The 17,322-nt window shown below is 38.0% G+C and overlaps 1 protein-coding gene across 1 annotated transcript in view; it reads right to left on the reverse strand.

The window, feature by feature from the left end:
* Nucleotides 1-17,322, reverse strand: part of DNAH12 (dynein axonemal heavy chain 12) — a 247,019-nt gene that overhangs the window by 157,115 nt on the left and 72,582 nt on the right. Inside the window, exons 22-29 of the mRNA XM_045992256.1 lie at nucleotides 16,700-16,821; nucleotides 16,325-16,607; nucleotides 13,794-13,913; nucleotides 12,918-13,074; nucleotides 12,510-12,682; nucleotides 1,274-1,426; nucleotides 788-1,027; nucleotides 212-457 (exon numbers count right to left, since the gene is read on the reverse strand). Of these exons, the coding sequence (XP_045848212.1) occupies nucleotides 212-457; nucleotides 788-1,027; nucleotides 1,274-1,426; nucleotides 12,510-12,682; nucleotides 12,918-13,074; nucleotides 13,794-13,913; nucleotides 16,325-16,607; nucleotides 16,700-16,821 (1,494 nt within the window). The remainder of the gene's footprint in view (nucleotides 1-211; nucleotides 458-787; nucleotides 1,028-1,273; nucleotides 1,427-12,509; nucleotides 12,683-12,917; nucleotides 13,075-13,793; nucleotides 13,914-16,324; nucleotides 16,608-16,699; nucleotides 16,822-17,322) is intronic.

A 17,322-nucleotide genomic window follows, 5' to 3' on the forward strand; every position in this document is an offset into this window, starting at 1 on the left:
CTTATCAAGCCAGAAGGTCCTTGGATTCACATAAAGTATAATGAACATTACCCCAAAAGTACTATTTCAACCTCACATAAAAAGGTTCAAAGCCAACAACTCTCTTACTTGCCTCATTATAGCTCCCAATGAACTTTCCTTAAAAAAATTTTTTTTAATTAAAAAAAAATCTCATACTGAAGCTTTGACAACACATATATTTAATACTTACTAGTATATCTTCATTTTCATTTGGAAATTTTAGTTTTAGATTTCCAGCAGCCACTAAAACTGCTTTTACTGCTCGCATTCCATAGTCATAATGAAATTGTGACGAGAGCTGCTCTGAGCAAAGCCTGTAAGTCATCACTATCTTCACAGACAGAGGTTTCGCATTCAAAAATCCATAGGAGTAGAGAGAGATTTCTGCTATGAGGGCATAATTTGGAACCATCATGGCCACTGTTCTAAAAAGAACCTGGAGTATATAATGAATAAAATATATTATTTATATAAGGGAAACCATTTTTAAAAGCTAACCACAAGCATCCCAAGAGAATGCGATGATATTCAAGTTTATTCCCCTAAAGGAGCACCTTTTCACTAATTCTGTGATATTTTTTTCAATAGCACGGTTTCATATACTTTAATAGGCGTTAAACACCTAAAAAAAGTTTTTTGGGGTTTACCTTATGAGGGATGGCAAAGGTAAAAGGGGGATTTACAAATACATGTAAAAAATATCATACCATTCTGAGTGGATTGTGCTGTTACATTTGATTAAAATTACACTCTTATAAAATATTACCTTAAGATTGTCTGGCAATTCAGAACGTCCCGCGTAGCCAGGATTCATGGTAATGGCTACAAAACAGTTTGGATTGAGCTTCAGTTCTGTTCCTTCAAAAACAAACACTTCCAGTTTCTGTTGAATGGCTCTCTGAATGCAAAGGATCTGTTGAGCTACCACTGACAACACTTCCAACTCAATCCGATTAAATTCATCAAAGCAAGCCCAAGCACCAGAAGAGGCCAATCCTTTAAAAAACTAAGAACAAGACAAAAGGAACAGAGTTTTCTTACGAAGGAGCATCATTTGTTAAATATTGAATCTTTTATGTCAAAACTGAAAATGAAACCCAGTAAACCCCCAAGTATAAAAACAATGTCTTTACCCCTAAAACTGAGGTTCAAGGAATGCATAAACATTCAGATAAGTTTAAACATGAGTTTGTTTCAGTTTATCCCGTTGGACCCAGCTGTAAGTTTATAACATTAATATGCAACTTTGTACCTTTCCCATTGCTAGATAATCTAGCCCATCTGAACAGTTGAACACCACACATTGGACAGCAAGAGCTTTAGCTAAGTCCTTGGTGGTTTCAGTTTTTCCTGTCCCTGCTGGTCCCTCTGGGGCTCCTCCGAGGTTCAAATAGAAGGCACCTATCTGAAAAGAAAAATGTATGTGAAAAGAAATCCATGCTTAAAAAAAAAAAGAAAAGAAATCCATGATTAACTGAAAAAAAAAAGAACAGAAAACCTATAATAGACCATTGCTTACAAAATTGATTTAGTCTTATTTGTAGCTTCAAAGGAGCAGTAATACAACTAGATTGTTTAGTTAATTTTTAGCATCCACTTCTCCAGCTGCATAAGGAAAATGTATCAAAATCACCTTATATTACAATACCTCATGGGTATCCCATTTGCCTTTACAAACAAAAGAGAATCTAGCCTTGAGGTATTAACATTGGGTCAGAAGGCTTTGACTAGAGAGAGTTGTGGAGACCATAAATGACAATCTCCATGGCTAGATGCCAGGGGCCAACACCTGCAAATCAGTGTTGTAAATAGGGGTCCATCAGTTGGAAGAGAAACAGATGACCTATTTACACAACTGTAAATAATTCATAATTCATATAAGCCATAATTCATCTGGCTATTGCACTCCACTCATGGTATGTTCTCCATTCCTACAACACTGTTCTGTAGTTCTCTTCCAGGAATGATCACTTTCTACCCTGCATTGCAGTTAATTTTGTACACTATTTTTTTTCTCTCTCAACTGGTCTTTAAGCTGCTTGAGAGCAAGGTCAGGAGTTTCTGAATTCTTCCTGGGTCTCCTTAATGACTAGAACAGTGGCTGGAAATTTTTAGAAGCATATAAATTATAGTCGACTCCAACTATGGAATTTGTTTCAAGAAAACTAGTGTTAAGTGTGAAAATTAACTCCTTTTAGAAAAAAATTGGGTTAAGAGACCAAAGTTGTACATATGGTACAGGTAAGGCATAGATGGGAGTTCCCATCTATTGGGAGTTCCCATCTATGGAGCTTAATTAATTTCTGCTTAATTTTGCCGTGAACCTAAAGCTGCTCTAAAAAAAAGTCTATTAAAAAAATAAAATAAATTTTGATTAACAAATCTTTTTACATTTACTAAAATAAGTTTATTAAAAGCAGTATCAATATTTTACCCATCTTTATAATATATATACCCAAGTTTATAATAAATGCTGTACTATTAATGCCCATTAACTTAACTGCTGGAAACCTCAGGTTCTCCCAAAATGCTTACAAATGGGTTCCCTTTATTACAGAAAACGGAATTTTTTTCACTGTGTAGTGTTCTAGACAAGTGTTTACTGGGATTCTGATCTTACAAATCAAAGCTATGAGCTTCCACAAGTATTCACAGCTTCTGATTTTTCTGAGGCCCCATATAGGACAGAGAGGCTTGAGATTCATTCACACAACAAATATTTAGGGACTGTGTACTTGTTCACCCCTAGAGTAGAGAACAAGACAGACATGGTCCCTGCTCTCTGGTAGCTTCCTGAGAAAGTGGAAGTTTCGGTGAAACGTGTTATCCTAGATGCACTGACACCTTTTACTGGCCATTGCACCCATCCCTCAACTGCTGTATCAGCTACAAATAGATCACAACTGTTTTTTCTCCTGAGAATTTCCCTCTACTAATAGGAGCTACCTTATCCAGGTCACCTGGGTGACTCAGACGTTAAGCATTCGCCTTTGGCTCAAGTCATGACCCCAGGGTCCTGAGGGACCTCCCGAGGGACCTGGAGGGACTGAGCCCCGCATTGGGCTCCTTGCCCCGCAGGGAGTCTTGTTCTCCCCTTCCCACTCCCCCAGCTTCTGTTCTCTCTCTTGCTGTCTCTCTCTGTCAAATAATAAAATCTTAAAGAAACAGGAGATACTTAATCCACAAACACCTGAAAGCTTACTCACACCCTTGTTACTGTTAAAACTGTCAGTTATCTTACCAGCAAAAACGGTTTACCCAGGAATGGAAGACCATTGCAATTCAGACCACGAAAGCCACCACCAAACCATGGGCAAGTCCAGAGAATGCAGGAGAGGAATGGTCTTTTATAGAGGAAAGGGAAGGATGGGCGGGGCCATTATAAACAAGAAGTCCATTGGAAGAAACTGAGAGTTCCAAGTGTAGTAGCTTTTTATTGGCTGATTTGTGGCAGTCTTTCATTGGCTGGACTCTTTCTCATAAAGAAAGTCCTTAATGCTGTCTGGGAAGTCAAGTATATGCTTCTTCCTGTCACGAATGAAAGTACCTCTCTTCTGTTTGTTTTGCACAAGGAGTGGTAGTAGGCCTTGAGAGCTTCTCCTTCTGACCTCTCAACTCCATTTTAGTGAGGTTTCCCTTCCTTAATTTTCATACTCCTAGCCCCAGGTGTGACTAATAGTCAATGACCATGAAGAGATATAAAAGCCAGGCCCCTTTGCCTTAAAGTGGGTACACCCAGCATGCCTTTCATGCTCCAAAGCTCCCCATGGGATCAGGCTAAGGCTATACTTCTGTTGAAACTACATCTTTATTTAGCTTTCCCCACCTATTTTCCTCACTTTCCTACAGGTTTTTACTGAGGACATTCCCTAGAATCACTTGCCCAAGAATTCTCATTCTGTCTCTGTTTCTAGAGGACTCAGGGGCACTTCAATTTTACTTACTCAGCACAGGTGGATTTGTGTTTCTTGATGCTTCTCCTCAATTCCCAGGTAGGGTTACCAGATTTAGCAAATAAAAATAGAGAATGCCCAGGTAAATTTGAATTTCAGGGGACCTAGGTTGTTCAGTTGGTTGAGCTACTGCCTTCGGCTCAGGTCATGATCCCAGGGTCAGAGTCCTAGGATCCAGTCCCACATCGAGTCTCCTTGCTCAGCAGGGAGCCTGCTTCTCCCTCCACTTGCCTCTCCCTCTGCCTGCTGCTCCCCCTACTTGTACTCATGCTCTCTGTCTCTCTCTCTCTCTGACAAATAAATTTTTTTTTTAATTTTGGAGATAAACAATGAATAATTGGTTAATATATGTCCTGTGCAATATTTGGAACATACTTATACTAACAAATTATTCATTATTTATCTAAATTTCAAATTTACCTGAGAGTCCCATATTTTATCTGGCAACCTTATACCCAGATGGTTTTTATTTTTTTGGTTTTTATTTTATACAGTCATAGCTTTATCTTCCATAGCATCTCAATAAGCACAGAACTTAGTACCACCCCCTACATTTTCAGCACTCTCCCTCCTTTCAGCAAAACTAACTTGGAGTTCCAAGGCCCAGATGGACTTTACTCATTTTCCTGCCATGTCTCCCAGAACTCCACTGCAAAAACTGATACCATTTTCTGAAACTCCAGTTTTCTCTTTAAATCCTTAATGCCTTCTTTTTCTAATTATCTCTAATGGGAGTGACTCATAATTTTCAAGCATTAGTATCCAAACACTCTTGTCTTCTACAAAAGGATCCAGAAGTAAATATGCATTACTGTAATTTTATATAAAGGGATTTGGGATCAGGAAGGGATAACTCTATTCAACTATTACAGATAAGAGAATAAAATAAGGAGGGGGAGGAGCAAGATGGCAGAGGAGTAGGAGACCTGAATTTCGTCTGACCCCAGGAATCCAGGTAGTAGTTATCAAACCATTCTGAAGATCTACAAACTCAACAAGAGATCAAAGAATAGCAGCGATTCTATGAATGCAAAAGTGACCACTTTCTGGAAGATAGAACATGTGGAGAAGTGAATACAAGATGATATATGGGAAGATAGACCACGGCGGGAGGGGCCAGCTCCCAGCAAGTGATAGAGCAGCGGAGCACAAAATTGGAACTTCTAGAAGTCTGCTCTGCTGAGGGACCTCACTCCAATGGCTCAATGGGGTTGGGGGGCTGGCACCTTCATGGGGACAGTGTGGTCTCAGGACCCGCAGGGTCACAGAAAGACCAGGGGTGTCTGAGAATGGCAGAGCTCCCAGGTATTGAAGCAGGGAAGCCAGCTGCAGAGATGGAGCTGAGGAGGGGGCTCACAGCTTGGGGTTGCCATAAACCATGACCCAGGTCACAGTCACACCACTGCTCTTCGAGCAGGGACCCCCACAAGAGGCAGATCCAGGGAGACTTCCCTTACTCCCCCAGAGGAGTGGTATGGGAGCCTGCCACAGGATTTGGCTCAGTTTGGAGACTCCAGATAGGGCCATGAGCCAGATATAGAAACACTTGGTCACAGGCAGGTGAGCATGGAGTGGAGCCAGAGACCAGGGAGACAGGAGTGATTGACTGCTTTTCTCTGAAGGAACACTGAGGAGGGGTGCCCCAAGCTCTTGGACCCTCCCAGCCAGAGATTGGGAGGCTGTTATTTTCATTCCTGTCCTCCAAAGCTGTAGAGAAAGCATTCAGGGAACAAAAGCTACTGAGAGCAAACCCAAGCAGATTGCTTAGCCTGGCCCCTGGCAAGGGCAGTGCAATTCCACCACAGGCAAAGACATGGGAGAATCACTGCAATAGGTCCCCTACACCCCCTAGAAGATCAGCAACACCATCCAGCCAAGACCAAGTCTACTGATAAATGAGAACGGTAAAACACCAGTGCTAGGGGAACACAGTACATAGAATTCATGGCTTTCCCCCCATGATTCTTTAGTCTTTCAAAGTTAATTTTTTAAATTTTATTTTTTCTTGTTCTATTTTTAAAATTTTTTCTTCCTTCCTATTTTAACCAATGTCTTATCTTACCAATTCCTTTTTTAGTATATGTGCTGCCGAAGCGAGCACACCAATTCCTTTTTAAAAATCTTTTTTAATTTTCATTTTTACAGTCATATTCTACCCATCATTTTATTTAACCTTATTTTTTCTGTATATATATAAGTTTTTCTTTCTTTAAAATTTTAGGATACAATTTCTTTAGTAAAAGGCGAAAGATTTATGCGATCTGAAGAGAAACCAGAGTAGGATACAATTTCTTTAAACAGACCAAAATATACCCTAAATCTAGTGTATGGCTTTGTTCTAGTCTCCTGCCTGATCACATTCTCACCTTTTCTTTTTCTTTTTTAATTTTTCCTTGCTTTTTTCAACCACCTTCTTATCAATTCCTTTTTAAAAATCTTTTTAAATTTTCATCTTTATAGTCATATTCCATCCTTTCATTACATTTACCCTTATTTTTGTATATACGTAAGTTTTTCTTTCTTTAAAATTTTGGGAGGTAGTTTCTTCCAACAGATCAAAATACATCCAAAATCTAGTGTGTGGCTCTGTTCTATATAGCAGCCTGATCATATTCTTTTTTTTTTCTTTTTCTTTCCTTTTTTTTTCCTTTCTTTTCCCCCCAGTTTTGGGTCTCTTCTGATTTGTTTAGTGTTTATTTTTCTGGGATGTTGTTACCCTTTTAGATTTTGTTCTCTCATTCATCTGTTTTTCTCTGGACAAAATGACAAAACAAAAAACAAAACTAACCTCAAAAACAAAGAGCAAGAGGCAGTGCAGACTGCCAGGGACTTAACCAATACGGACATTAGTAAGATGCTAGAACTAGAGTTCAGAATGAGAACTATAAAGACACTTACTGGGCTTGAAAAAAGCATTGAAGATATTAGAGAATCTCTTTCTGGAGAAATAAAAGAACTAAAATCTAACCAAGTCAAAAGCCAAAAGGCTATTAATGAGGTGCAATAAAAAATGGAGGCTCTTACTGCTAGCATAAATAAGGCAGAAAAGAGAATTAGTGATACAGAAGACCAAATGATGGAGAATAAAGAAGCTGAGAGAGAGATATATAAACAACCAATGGATCATGAGATGATAATTTGAGAAATAAGTGATACCATAAGATGAAACAATATTAGAAAAATTGGGATCCCAGAAGGAGAAGAAAGAGAGGGGCAGAAGGTATGCTGGAGCAATTATAGCAGAGAACTTCTCTAATTTAGGGAAGGAAACAGGCATCAAAATCCAGAAGACAGAGAGAACCCCCCCCTCAAAATCAATAAAAATGGTCAACACCTCATCATCAATAGTAAAACTTACAAGTCTCGGAGACAAAGAGAAAATCCTGAATGCAGTTTGGGGACAAGAGGTCTGTAATCTACAACATTAGATTGGCAGCAAACTTATCCACAGAGACCTGGCAAGTCAGAACGGATTGGCATGATATATTCAGAGCACTTAACAAGAATATCTGCAGCTAAGAATACTATATCCTGTTAGCCTGTCACTGAAAATAGAAGGAGATAAAAAGCTTCCAGGACAAACAGAAACTAAAAGAATTTGCAAACACCAAACCAACCCTACAGAAAATACTGAAAGGGGTCCTCTAAGCAGAGAGAGAGCCTAAAAGTGACATAGGTTAGAAGGGAACAGAGACAATATACAGTGACACCTTACAGGAAATACAGTGGCACTAAATTCATATCTTTCAAAAGTTATCCTGAATACAAATGAGCTAAATGTGCCAATCAAAAGACAAAGGGTATCAGATTTGATTAAAAACAAACAAACAAACAAACAAGACCCACTGATATGCTGTTGGCAGGAGACTCATTTTACACCCAAAGACACCTCCAGATTTAAAGTGAGGGGGTGAAAAACCATTTACCAGACTATTAGACATAAAAAGAAAGCTGAGGTGGCAATCCTTATATTAGATAAATTAGACTTTTTAAAAAGATTTATTTCACAGAGACAGACACAATGAGAGAGGGAACACAAACAGGGGGAGAGGGAGAGGGAGAAGCAGGATTCCCCACTGAGCAGACAGCACAATGCAGGGCTCGATCCCAGAACCCTGGGATCATGACCTCAATCATGACCTGAGCCAAGGCAGATGCTTAATGATAGAGCCACCCAGACACTCCAACAAATTAGATTTTAAACCAAAGACTATAATAAGAGATGAGGAAGGACACTATATCATATTTAAAGGGTCTGACCAACAAGAAGAGCAAACAATTTTAAAATCTATGCCCCTATCATGGAGCATCCAATTATATAAACCAACTAATAACAAAATAGAAGAAACACATTGACAATAACACAATAATAGTAGGGGACTTTAACACCCACTCCCCCCCACACACACTGAAATGGACAGATCATCCAAGCAAAAGATCAACAAGGAAATAAAGGCTTTAAATGACACACTGGACCAGATGGACATCACAGATATATTTAGAACATTCTATCCCAAAACAACAGAATACACATTCTTTTCTAGTGCACATGGAACATTCTCCAGAATAGATCACTTCTTGGGTCACAAATCAGGTCTCAACCAGTACCAAAAGACTGGGATCATTCCCTGCATATTTTAAGACCAAAATGCTTTGAAACTGGAACTCAGTCACAAGAGGAAAGTTGGAAAGAACTCCAATACATGGAGGACAAAGAGTATTCTACTAAAGAATGAATGGATCAACCAGGAAATTAAAGAAGAATTTAAAAAATTCACAGAAACAAGTGAAAATGAAAACACAACTGTTCAAAATCTTTAGGATGCAGCAAAGGTAGTCCTCAGAGGGAAGGAGATAGCAATACAAGCCTTTGTCAAGAAACAAGAAAGGTCTTAAATATACAACCTAACCCTACACCTAAAGGAGCTGGAGAAAGAACAGCAAAGAGAGCCTAAACCCAGCAGGAGAAGAGAAATAATAAAGGTCAGAGTAGGAACCAATGAAATGGAAACCAAAAGAACAGGAGAACAGATCAACAGAAGTAGGAGCTGGTTCCTTGAATGAATTAATAAGACTGATAAACCCCTAGCCAGACTTATCAGAGAGAAAAGGGAAAGGACCCAAATTAATAAAATCATGAATAAAAGAGGAGAGATCACAGCCAACACCGAAGAAATACAAACAATTATAAGAATTTATTATGAGCAACAATATGCCAGCAAATTAGACAATCTGGAATGGATGGATTCCTAGAGACATATAAACTACCAAAACTGAACCAGGAAGAAATAGAAAACCAGTAAGGAAATTGAAGCAATAATCAGAAATCTCCCAACAAACAAGAGTCCAGGGTCAGATGGCTTCCCAGGGGGAATTCTACCAAACATTTAAAGAAGAATTAATACCTATTCTCCTGAAACTGTTCCAAAAAATAGAAATGGAAGGAAAACTTCCAAACTCATTTTATTTGGCCAGCATTACCTTGATCATACCAAAAAAGAGAATTATAGACCAATATCCTTGATGAACATGGAAGCAAAAATTCTCACTAAAGCACTAGCCAATAGGATTCAACAGTACATTAAAAGGATCATTCACCACAACTAAGTGGGATTTATTCCTGAGCTGCAAGGTTGGGTCAACATTCGTAAATCAATCAATGTGATACAACACATTCATAAAAGAAAGAACAAGAACTATATGATACTCTCAGTTGATGCTGAAAAAGCATTTGGTAAAGTACAGCGTCCTTTCTTGATCAAAACTCTTCACACTGTAGGCATAGATACATACCTCAACATCATCAAAGTCATCTATGAAAAACCCACAGTGAATATTATTCTCAATGGGGAAAAACTGAGAACTTTTCCCTTAAGGTCAGGAACATGGCAGGGATGTCCACTCTCACCACTGCTATTAACCATAGTACTAGAAGTCCTAGCCTCAGCAATCAGACAACAAAAAGAAATAAAAGGTATCTGAATCAGCAAAGAAGTCAAACCCTGATTCTTTGCAGATTACATGATACTTTATGTGAAAAACCCAAAAGATTACACCCCAAAACTGCTAGAACTCACAAAAGAATTGAGTTAAGTGTCAGGATAGAAAATCAATGCACAACTATCAGTTGCATTTCTATACACCAACAGCAAGACAGAAGAAAGAGAAATTAAGGAGTCAATCCCATTTATAATTGCACCCAAAATCAAAAAACGCCTAGGAATAAATATAACCAAAGAGGCAAAGGATCTGTACTCAGAAAACTATAGAATACTCATGAAAGAAATTGAGGAAGACACAAAGAAATGCAAAAATGTTCCATGCTCATGGATTGGAAGAACAAATACTGTGAAAATGTCCATACTGCCTAGAGCAATCTACACACTTAATGCAATCCTTATCAAAATACCCTCAACTTTTTTCAAAGAAATGGAACAAACAGTCCTAAAATTTGTATGGAACCAGATAAGACCCCAAATAGCCAGAGGAATGTTGAAAAAGAAAACCAAAGCTGGTGGAATCAAAATTCCAGACTTCAAGCTCTATTACAAAGCTGTCATCATCAAGACAGTATGGTACTGGCACAAAAACAGACATATAGATCGATGGAACAGAACAGTGAGCCCAGAAATGGACCCTCAACTCTATGGTCAACTAATCTTCAACAAAGCAGAAAAGAATGTCCAATGGAAAAAAGACAGTCTCTCCAACAAGTGGTGTTCGGAAAATTGGACAGCCACATGCAGAAGAATGAAACTGGACCATTTCCTTGCCCCACACACAAAAATCGTCTCAAAATGGATGAAGGACCTCAATGTGAGACAGGATTCATCCAAATCCTTGAGGAGAACACAGACAGCAACCTCTTTGACCTCAGCTGCAGCAACTTCTTCCTAGAAACATCACCAAAGGTGAGGGAAGCAAGGGCAAAAATGAACTACTGGGACTTCATCAAGATCAAAAGCTTTTGCACAGCAAAGGAAACAGTCAACAAAACCAAAAGACAACCCACAGAATGGGAGAAGATATTTGAAAATGTCTTATCAGATAAAAGGCTAGTATCCAAAATCTATAAAGAATTTATCAAACTCAACACCTTAAGAACAAATAATCCAATCATGAAATGGGCAGAAGACATAAACAGACATTTCTGAAAGGAAGACATCCAAATGACCAACAGACACATGAAAAGTGTGTCACTCAGCATCAGGGAAATACAAATCAAAACAACAATGAGATACCACCTCATGCCAGTGAGAATGGCTAAAATCAACAAGTCAGGAAATGACAGGTGTTGGCGAGAATGCAGAGAAAGGGGCAACCTCCTACACTGTTGGTGGGAATGCAAGCTGGTGCAGCCACTCTGGAAAACAGTATGGAGGCTCCTCAAAAAGTTGGAAATAGAGCTACCCTATGACCCAGCAATTGCACAACTGGGTATTTACACCAAAGATACAAGCATAGTGATCCAAAGGGGCACATGCACCCGAATGTTTATAGCAGCAATGTCCACAACAGCCAAACTATGGAAAGAGCCTAGATGTCCATCTAACAGTGAATGGATAAAGAAGATGTGGTATATCTATACAGTGGAATACTTTGTAGCCTTCAAAAAAATGAAATCTTGCCATTTGCAATGATGTGGATGGAACTAGAGGGTATTATGCTAAGTGAAATCAGTCAATCAGAGAAAAACAATTATCACATGCTCTCACTGATATGAGGAATTTGAGAAACAAGATAGAAGATCATGGGGGAAGGGAGGGGCAATGAAATAAGATGAAACCAGAGAGGGAGACAAACCATAACAGACGCATAACTTCAGGAACAAAACTGAGGGTTGGTGGCGTGGAGGGGTTGCTGGAGTGGAGGGGGTGGAGGGAGGGATGGGCATGGCTGGGTGATAGACATTGGGAAGGGTGTATGCTATGGTGAGTGCTATGAATTTTGTAAGACTGATGAATCACAGAGCTGTAATCCTGAAACAAATAATACATTATATGTTAACAAAAATTTTTTTAAAAAGAGAATAAAATGAAGATAGCCATCTTAAATTTGGATAAGAAAGTATGACAACAGGGGCACCTGGGTGGCCCAGTCGTTAAGCATCTGCCTTCAGTGCAGGTCATGATCCTAGGGTCCTGCGATCGAGCCCCAAAACAGGCTCCCTGCTCAGCAGGAAGCCTGCTTCTCCCTCTCCCACTTCCCCTGCTTGTGTTCCCTCTCTCACTGTGTCTCTCTCTGTCAAATAAATAAATAAGATCTTTTTTTAAAAAAAGATAGTATGACAACAAACCAAAAAGTAATTTTAGGGGCGCCTGGGTGGCTCAGTGGGTTAAGCCGCTGCCTTCAGCTCAGGTCATGATCCCAGGGTCCTGGGATCGAGTCCCGCATGGCCTCCTTGCTTGGCAGGGAGCCTGCTTCTCTCTCCACCTCTGCCTGCCTCTCTGCCTGCCTGTGTGCTCTCTCTCTCTCCTTCTAAAAAAAAAAAAAAAGTAATTTTAATGTATGAATCAAAATAATTTAAAAACATACCAATGTTCTGTAACACCTGTCAGTTAGAGGTGTAATGACAAGCCGAGGTGAGTTACCAAGATACTCATAAGCATATTTTACATTGCAATTAATGATACGAACTCGAGCATTTTCAAATTCCCAATAATATCGAAGCTGAGCAAGCCACTGGAAATCTGTATCATGGGAGACACCTAGAAAGAATAAGGTAAAACAAGACACGTAATCCTGAAATGGAAAAATAATTTGAAAAATAGGTATGCTATCATTTTTTGTAACAGCAGATATTAAAATAATTTGCTTTCCAATTTACAGAAAGAATCATGTAAATTAAATTCTGTTGAGAGTGAAAACAATGTATAGTATAAAACTTGGTTTCTAGAAGCTATTAATATTTTATCTTTAACATTACAAAGAAGAGTCACATACCCATATCAATCATGTCCATGACCACATCTCTGGCATGGACATCAATTGTAACCAAAGCTCCCAGAGTAATCCTGGTCTGCTTTGACAGTTTTCCCCTTACCAGCTCTACAATATCATTTAGTTGATTCTGAAGCTCCTTATAGTATTTCTTTAATGCCTACAAAATAAAAAAGCAATTAAACTAATGATGTATAGTATATAAAATAAGTATTTTATATACTCCTTTATAAAACAATTCTGACTTCATAACATACCTTTTTTTTAAGATTTTATTTATTTATTTGACAGGCAGGGATCACAAGTAGGCAGAGAGGCAGGCAGAGAGAGGGGCGGAGAAGCAGGGTCCCCTCTGAGCAGAGAGCCTTGATGCAGGGCTCAATCCCAGGACCCTGAGATCGTGACCTGAGCCAAAGGCAGAGGCCTAACCCACTGAGCCACCCAGGTGCCCCCATAACATATCTTGATATAGAAATGAAATCTAGAACAGAATGAGTTTTTCTAAGCTTCATAAAATACTAAGAACAAGTTTCCAAATAACAATAATTTTAATGCTAGATATACAAACAGATGGGAAGACTGCCTTTACAAAGAATAGATAAGCTAACTAAGAAACATAGCGTAGAAAAGAATGCTATATGTATAAAAAAGATTGCTTTGGGCCACCTGGGTAGCTCAGTTGGTTAAGCATCTGACTTGATTTTGACTCAGGTTATGATCTCAAGGTTGTAAGATCGAGCTCCATTTCAGACTCCATACTGGGCATGGAGCGTGCTTAAGATTCACCCTCTTCCCTCTGCCCCTCCCCTGCATATGTGCTCTCTAAATAAATAAATAAATAAATAAATAAATAAATAAATAAATAAATAAATGCTTTACCTCTGTCCCACCACTTATAACTTCCTGTGTCTCAGAAGTCCAGAACATTTGAGAAACACAGAGTACAACTTGGCCAGGCCACTCTCGAACCCAGTCTTTTCTTGCAGATTCTGGATATGCCTGAATAATTAAAATGCATTTCTAACTTTAAAAGATTATGAAAGGAATAAAAAGCTAAATGTCTAATAATAGGGAAATACAACATTTGGTATATTTATAGGCTAGAATACCACATAGTCATGAAAATTTCCAGATGACTATTTAAAAGAAAAACTGTAATAAATTATTTTTTAAATCATTTGTTTATTCTTAAAAGAGTAGCAAAATGAAGACTAATATGTTAATAATCAGTTATCTCTGGAAAAATTCGATTGTCGATTATTCCAGAATTATAAATTTTTTAAGATTTTATTTCTTTGACAGAGGGAGACACAGTGAGAGAGGGAACACAAGCCAGAGGAGTGGAAGAGGGAGAAGCAGGCTTCCCGCTGGGCAGGGAGTCTGACGTGGGACTTGATCCCAGGACTCTGGGATCATGACCTGAGCTGAAGCAGACACTTAACAACTGAGACACGCAAGCACTCCAATTTTATACGATTTTATGCTGCTTTGCTATAGGGAGTTGTCTAGTTTTCTATATAGAATACATATCACTTCTATTATAATGAAATGTAAGGGATTTATTAATCTGTAAAAAAAGTCAGCTTAATAGATTATATATTGATGCTGATTTAATTGAAAAGGAGACTATACAATTTAGTGGAAGACTGGATTAGTAGCTACAACCCTTGTAAGATTTATCTATAGCTTTTCTAAAAACTTATATGACCAGAGTATATAATTTGAACAATAATAGGGGCACCTGGGTGGCTCAGTCGTTAAGGGTCTGCCTTCAGCTCCGGTCATGATCCCAGGGTCCTGGGATCGAGCCCCGCATCAGGCTCCCTGCTCATTGGGAAGCCTGCTTCTCCCTCTCCCACTCCCCCTGCTTGTGTTCCTGCTCTCACTGTGTCTCTCTCTGTCAAATAAATAAAATCTTTTAAAAATTATATATTTGTTGAATTATAATTTAACAATCTATGCTTTTGAGTTCAAATTATATTCTCCTTTTTTTCTAACATTTTTATGTTCAAAATGCATTTAAACAGATTGAGGGTGGAGTTTAATCTCCTAAAAAAATAACATGCTTCATGGGTGCCTGGGTGGCTCAGTCATTAAGCATCTACCTTCACTCAAGTCATGATCTCAGGGCCCTGGGATTGAGCCCCGCATTGGACTCCCTGCTCAGCGGGAAGCCTGCTTCTCCCCTCCCACTCCCCTTGCTTGTGTTCCCTCTCTCACTGTGTCTCTATCAAATAAGTAAATAAAATCTTTAAAAACAAAAAAGAAAAAAAATAATAGAAAAATGACTTGCTTCAAGTAATAATAGCAGATACAAGTTATAAATTGAAAAAGTTGCAGAACAAAATTTGAAGTTGACACTAATGGGAACTGTATTTTTAATACAATAACACCATTAGGTAAAATAATGTTAAACATAAAGATATAAATATATTACTACTTAAATACATTTTATTAGCAACATTTAGAAATAAAAACAAATGACAAGTTTCATAGAAGGAGAAGTTTCAAAAAATGGATGAGTCATTTACAGATACACAGAAGGTAAATTTCTATACTAATTAAGAAATACTTTCATGGATAATGTTGGATTGTTTTCCTACATGTTTTAATCTGTTTGGGATCATAAGTAGAAAAAGAAGAGAAAAAGCTAAGATTTATCTGCAGGAATATTAAAGCTGAATAGATTAGCCACTGTAATAAGAGGAGTTTCATGGGGTGAAAGAAAAGGGGTACTTCACTCATATAAAGTGAGTTGCTGGATTTTAAAAGGCTGCAATGCCTTTTTTTTTTTTTTTTTTTTAACTACATAACTGTTCCTTTGTGGTCCTAAAGACAGAAATATACTGAATTTTATTGTTCAAGATTAAGTTAATTGGATCAGCATAAGTAAGGTATATGTCATACTTCAGTATATTTCTTTCAAATATTATATACCCTCTTTTAATGTTTATCTATCTCATTTTTAGTCCCTAAGGTGTAAACAGCAGTAGATCATGGATTTCACACCCCTGTCTGAGGTTCCTTTTGACCCCAGGCGCTGTACACAAGATATACCTAGATGCTTTTCCCTTTGCTCTTTATCTCGTTAATTCCTATTTTGGGTCTCACTTTCAATTTCACTCTCTGTAAGAGCCGATCACTAGAAACGCCCCCTCCATTCTAAATTATATATACCTTATACTTTCTCATAAAAACTTTTGTCCTTTATAGCACTCAATCACATAGTATCAATTCTTACTAATATTATTATCTTAATAATGTTAGAAACAAAGAGTAAAAAAATAATAAATGGCTTAAAATAGTAAGAACCATAAATAGTAATTTACCAGCACAAATTCAAAACCTCCTAAAAACAAAGCACTTGTGGAACACAGGGTGTTCCTGAAATTAAATCTTTGGAAACGCACCAGCCGGGCTGCCGCGATCACATCATGAATACTTCGGAGCATTAAATCTTCCACTTGAATGAGCCACTTTTCCACAGCACCTCGCGCTGCAGATGTGGAAATGAGGGCAATCAGTTCCACTCGCTCCCCTTCAGAGCTATACATGGCCTTAATGTCCAAATTAGGAAGGAATTCCAACTTAGCAATGCCCTCGAAGCATTTTTTTAAATGAGGCTGAACTCTAAGTGGATCTTTGGTCTCTGACAAAATCTCTAACATTTCATCATTAGATAAGAAGAAAAAACTAGAAAACATGAAAATACAAATGCTTTAGTTCTCCTTCATCACGTATCAGAAAATGCTTTTAGTTATAGGACAATTAATTACCCATCATACCGAGGGAAGAAAAGCCGTTTTTTTTCAAGATATGCATTAAGCCCTTTCATAATTTTCTCCAAAAGTTCGTTGCAGTTCTGCAGTTTTTCCAATAAACCTGTTAGAGAAGTAGCAGCAAGAACCTAAAAGATACACATTCATTCAGGTCAGAACTTATATACCAGATATAACTGTAAGTCCTAAACATTAGTCTATTGTATATGTCAAAAATGTTGAAATGTCAAAAGGCTTATGAAAATTGTTGTAAAATATTTTGTCATGTAAAACGATTATAATTCAATAAATCAGAAATAGTCTTATCCAAGGATGCAAGTTACAAATGAGAAGTTATAACTGTCATGCACATTTTCATTTCTCTATATTCTTCTGAATGATGTGGGGAAAGTCCATTAGGTTGGTGTGTGGTTTATTTTCACATTTACAGCTGTCAACTGTGAGCAATCTACAGTATAAGTTGGTGAACTACATCCCACAGGTTAAATCCGACCTGCTGCTAGTCTTTTTATTTTTAGCTTTATAAGGTACAATTGACAAATAAAAATTGTATATATTTAAGGTGTACAACTTGATGTTTTGATAGATGAAGGCACTCTGCTGCCAGTTTTTTAATGACCTATGAGCTA

The sequence above is a fragment of the Meles meles genome, chromosome 20 (genome assembly GCF_922984935.1).
Source record: "Meles meles chromosome 20, mMelMel3.1 paternal haplotype, whole genome shotgun sequence".
Classification (NCBI taxonomy): Eukaryota; Metazoa; Chordata; class Mammalia; order Carnivora; family Mustelidae; genus Meles; species Meles meles.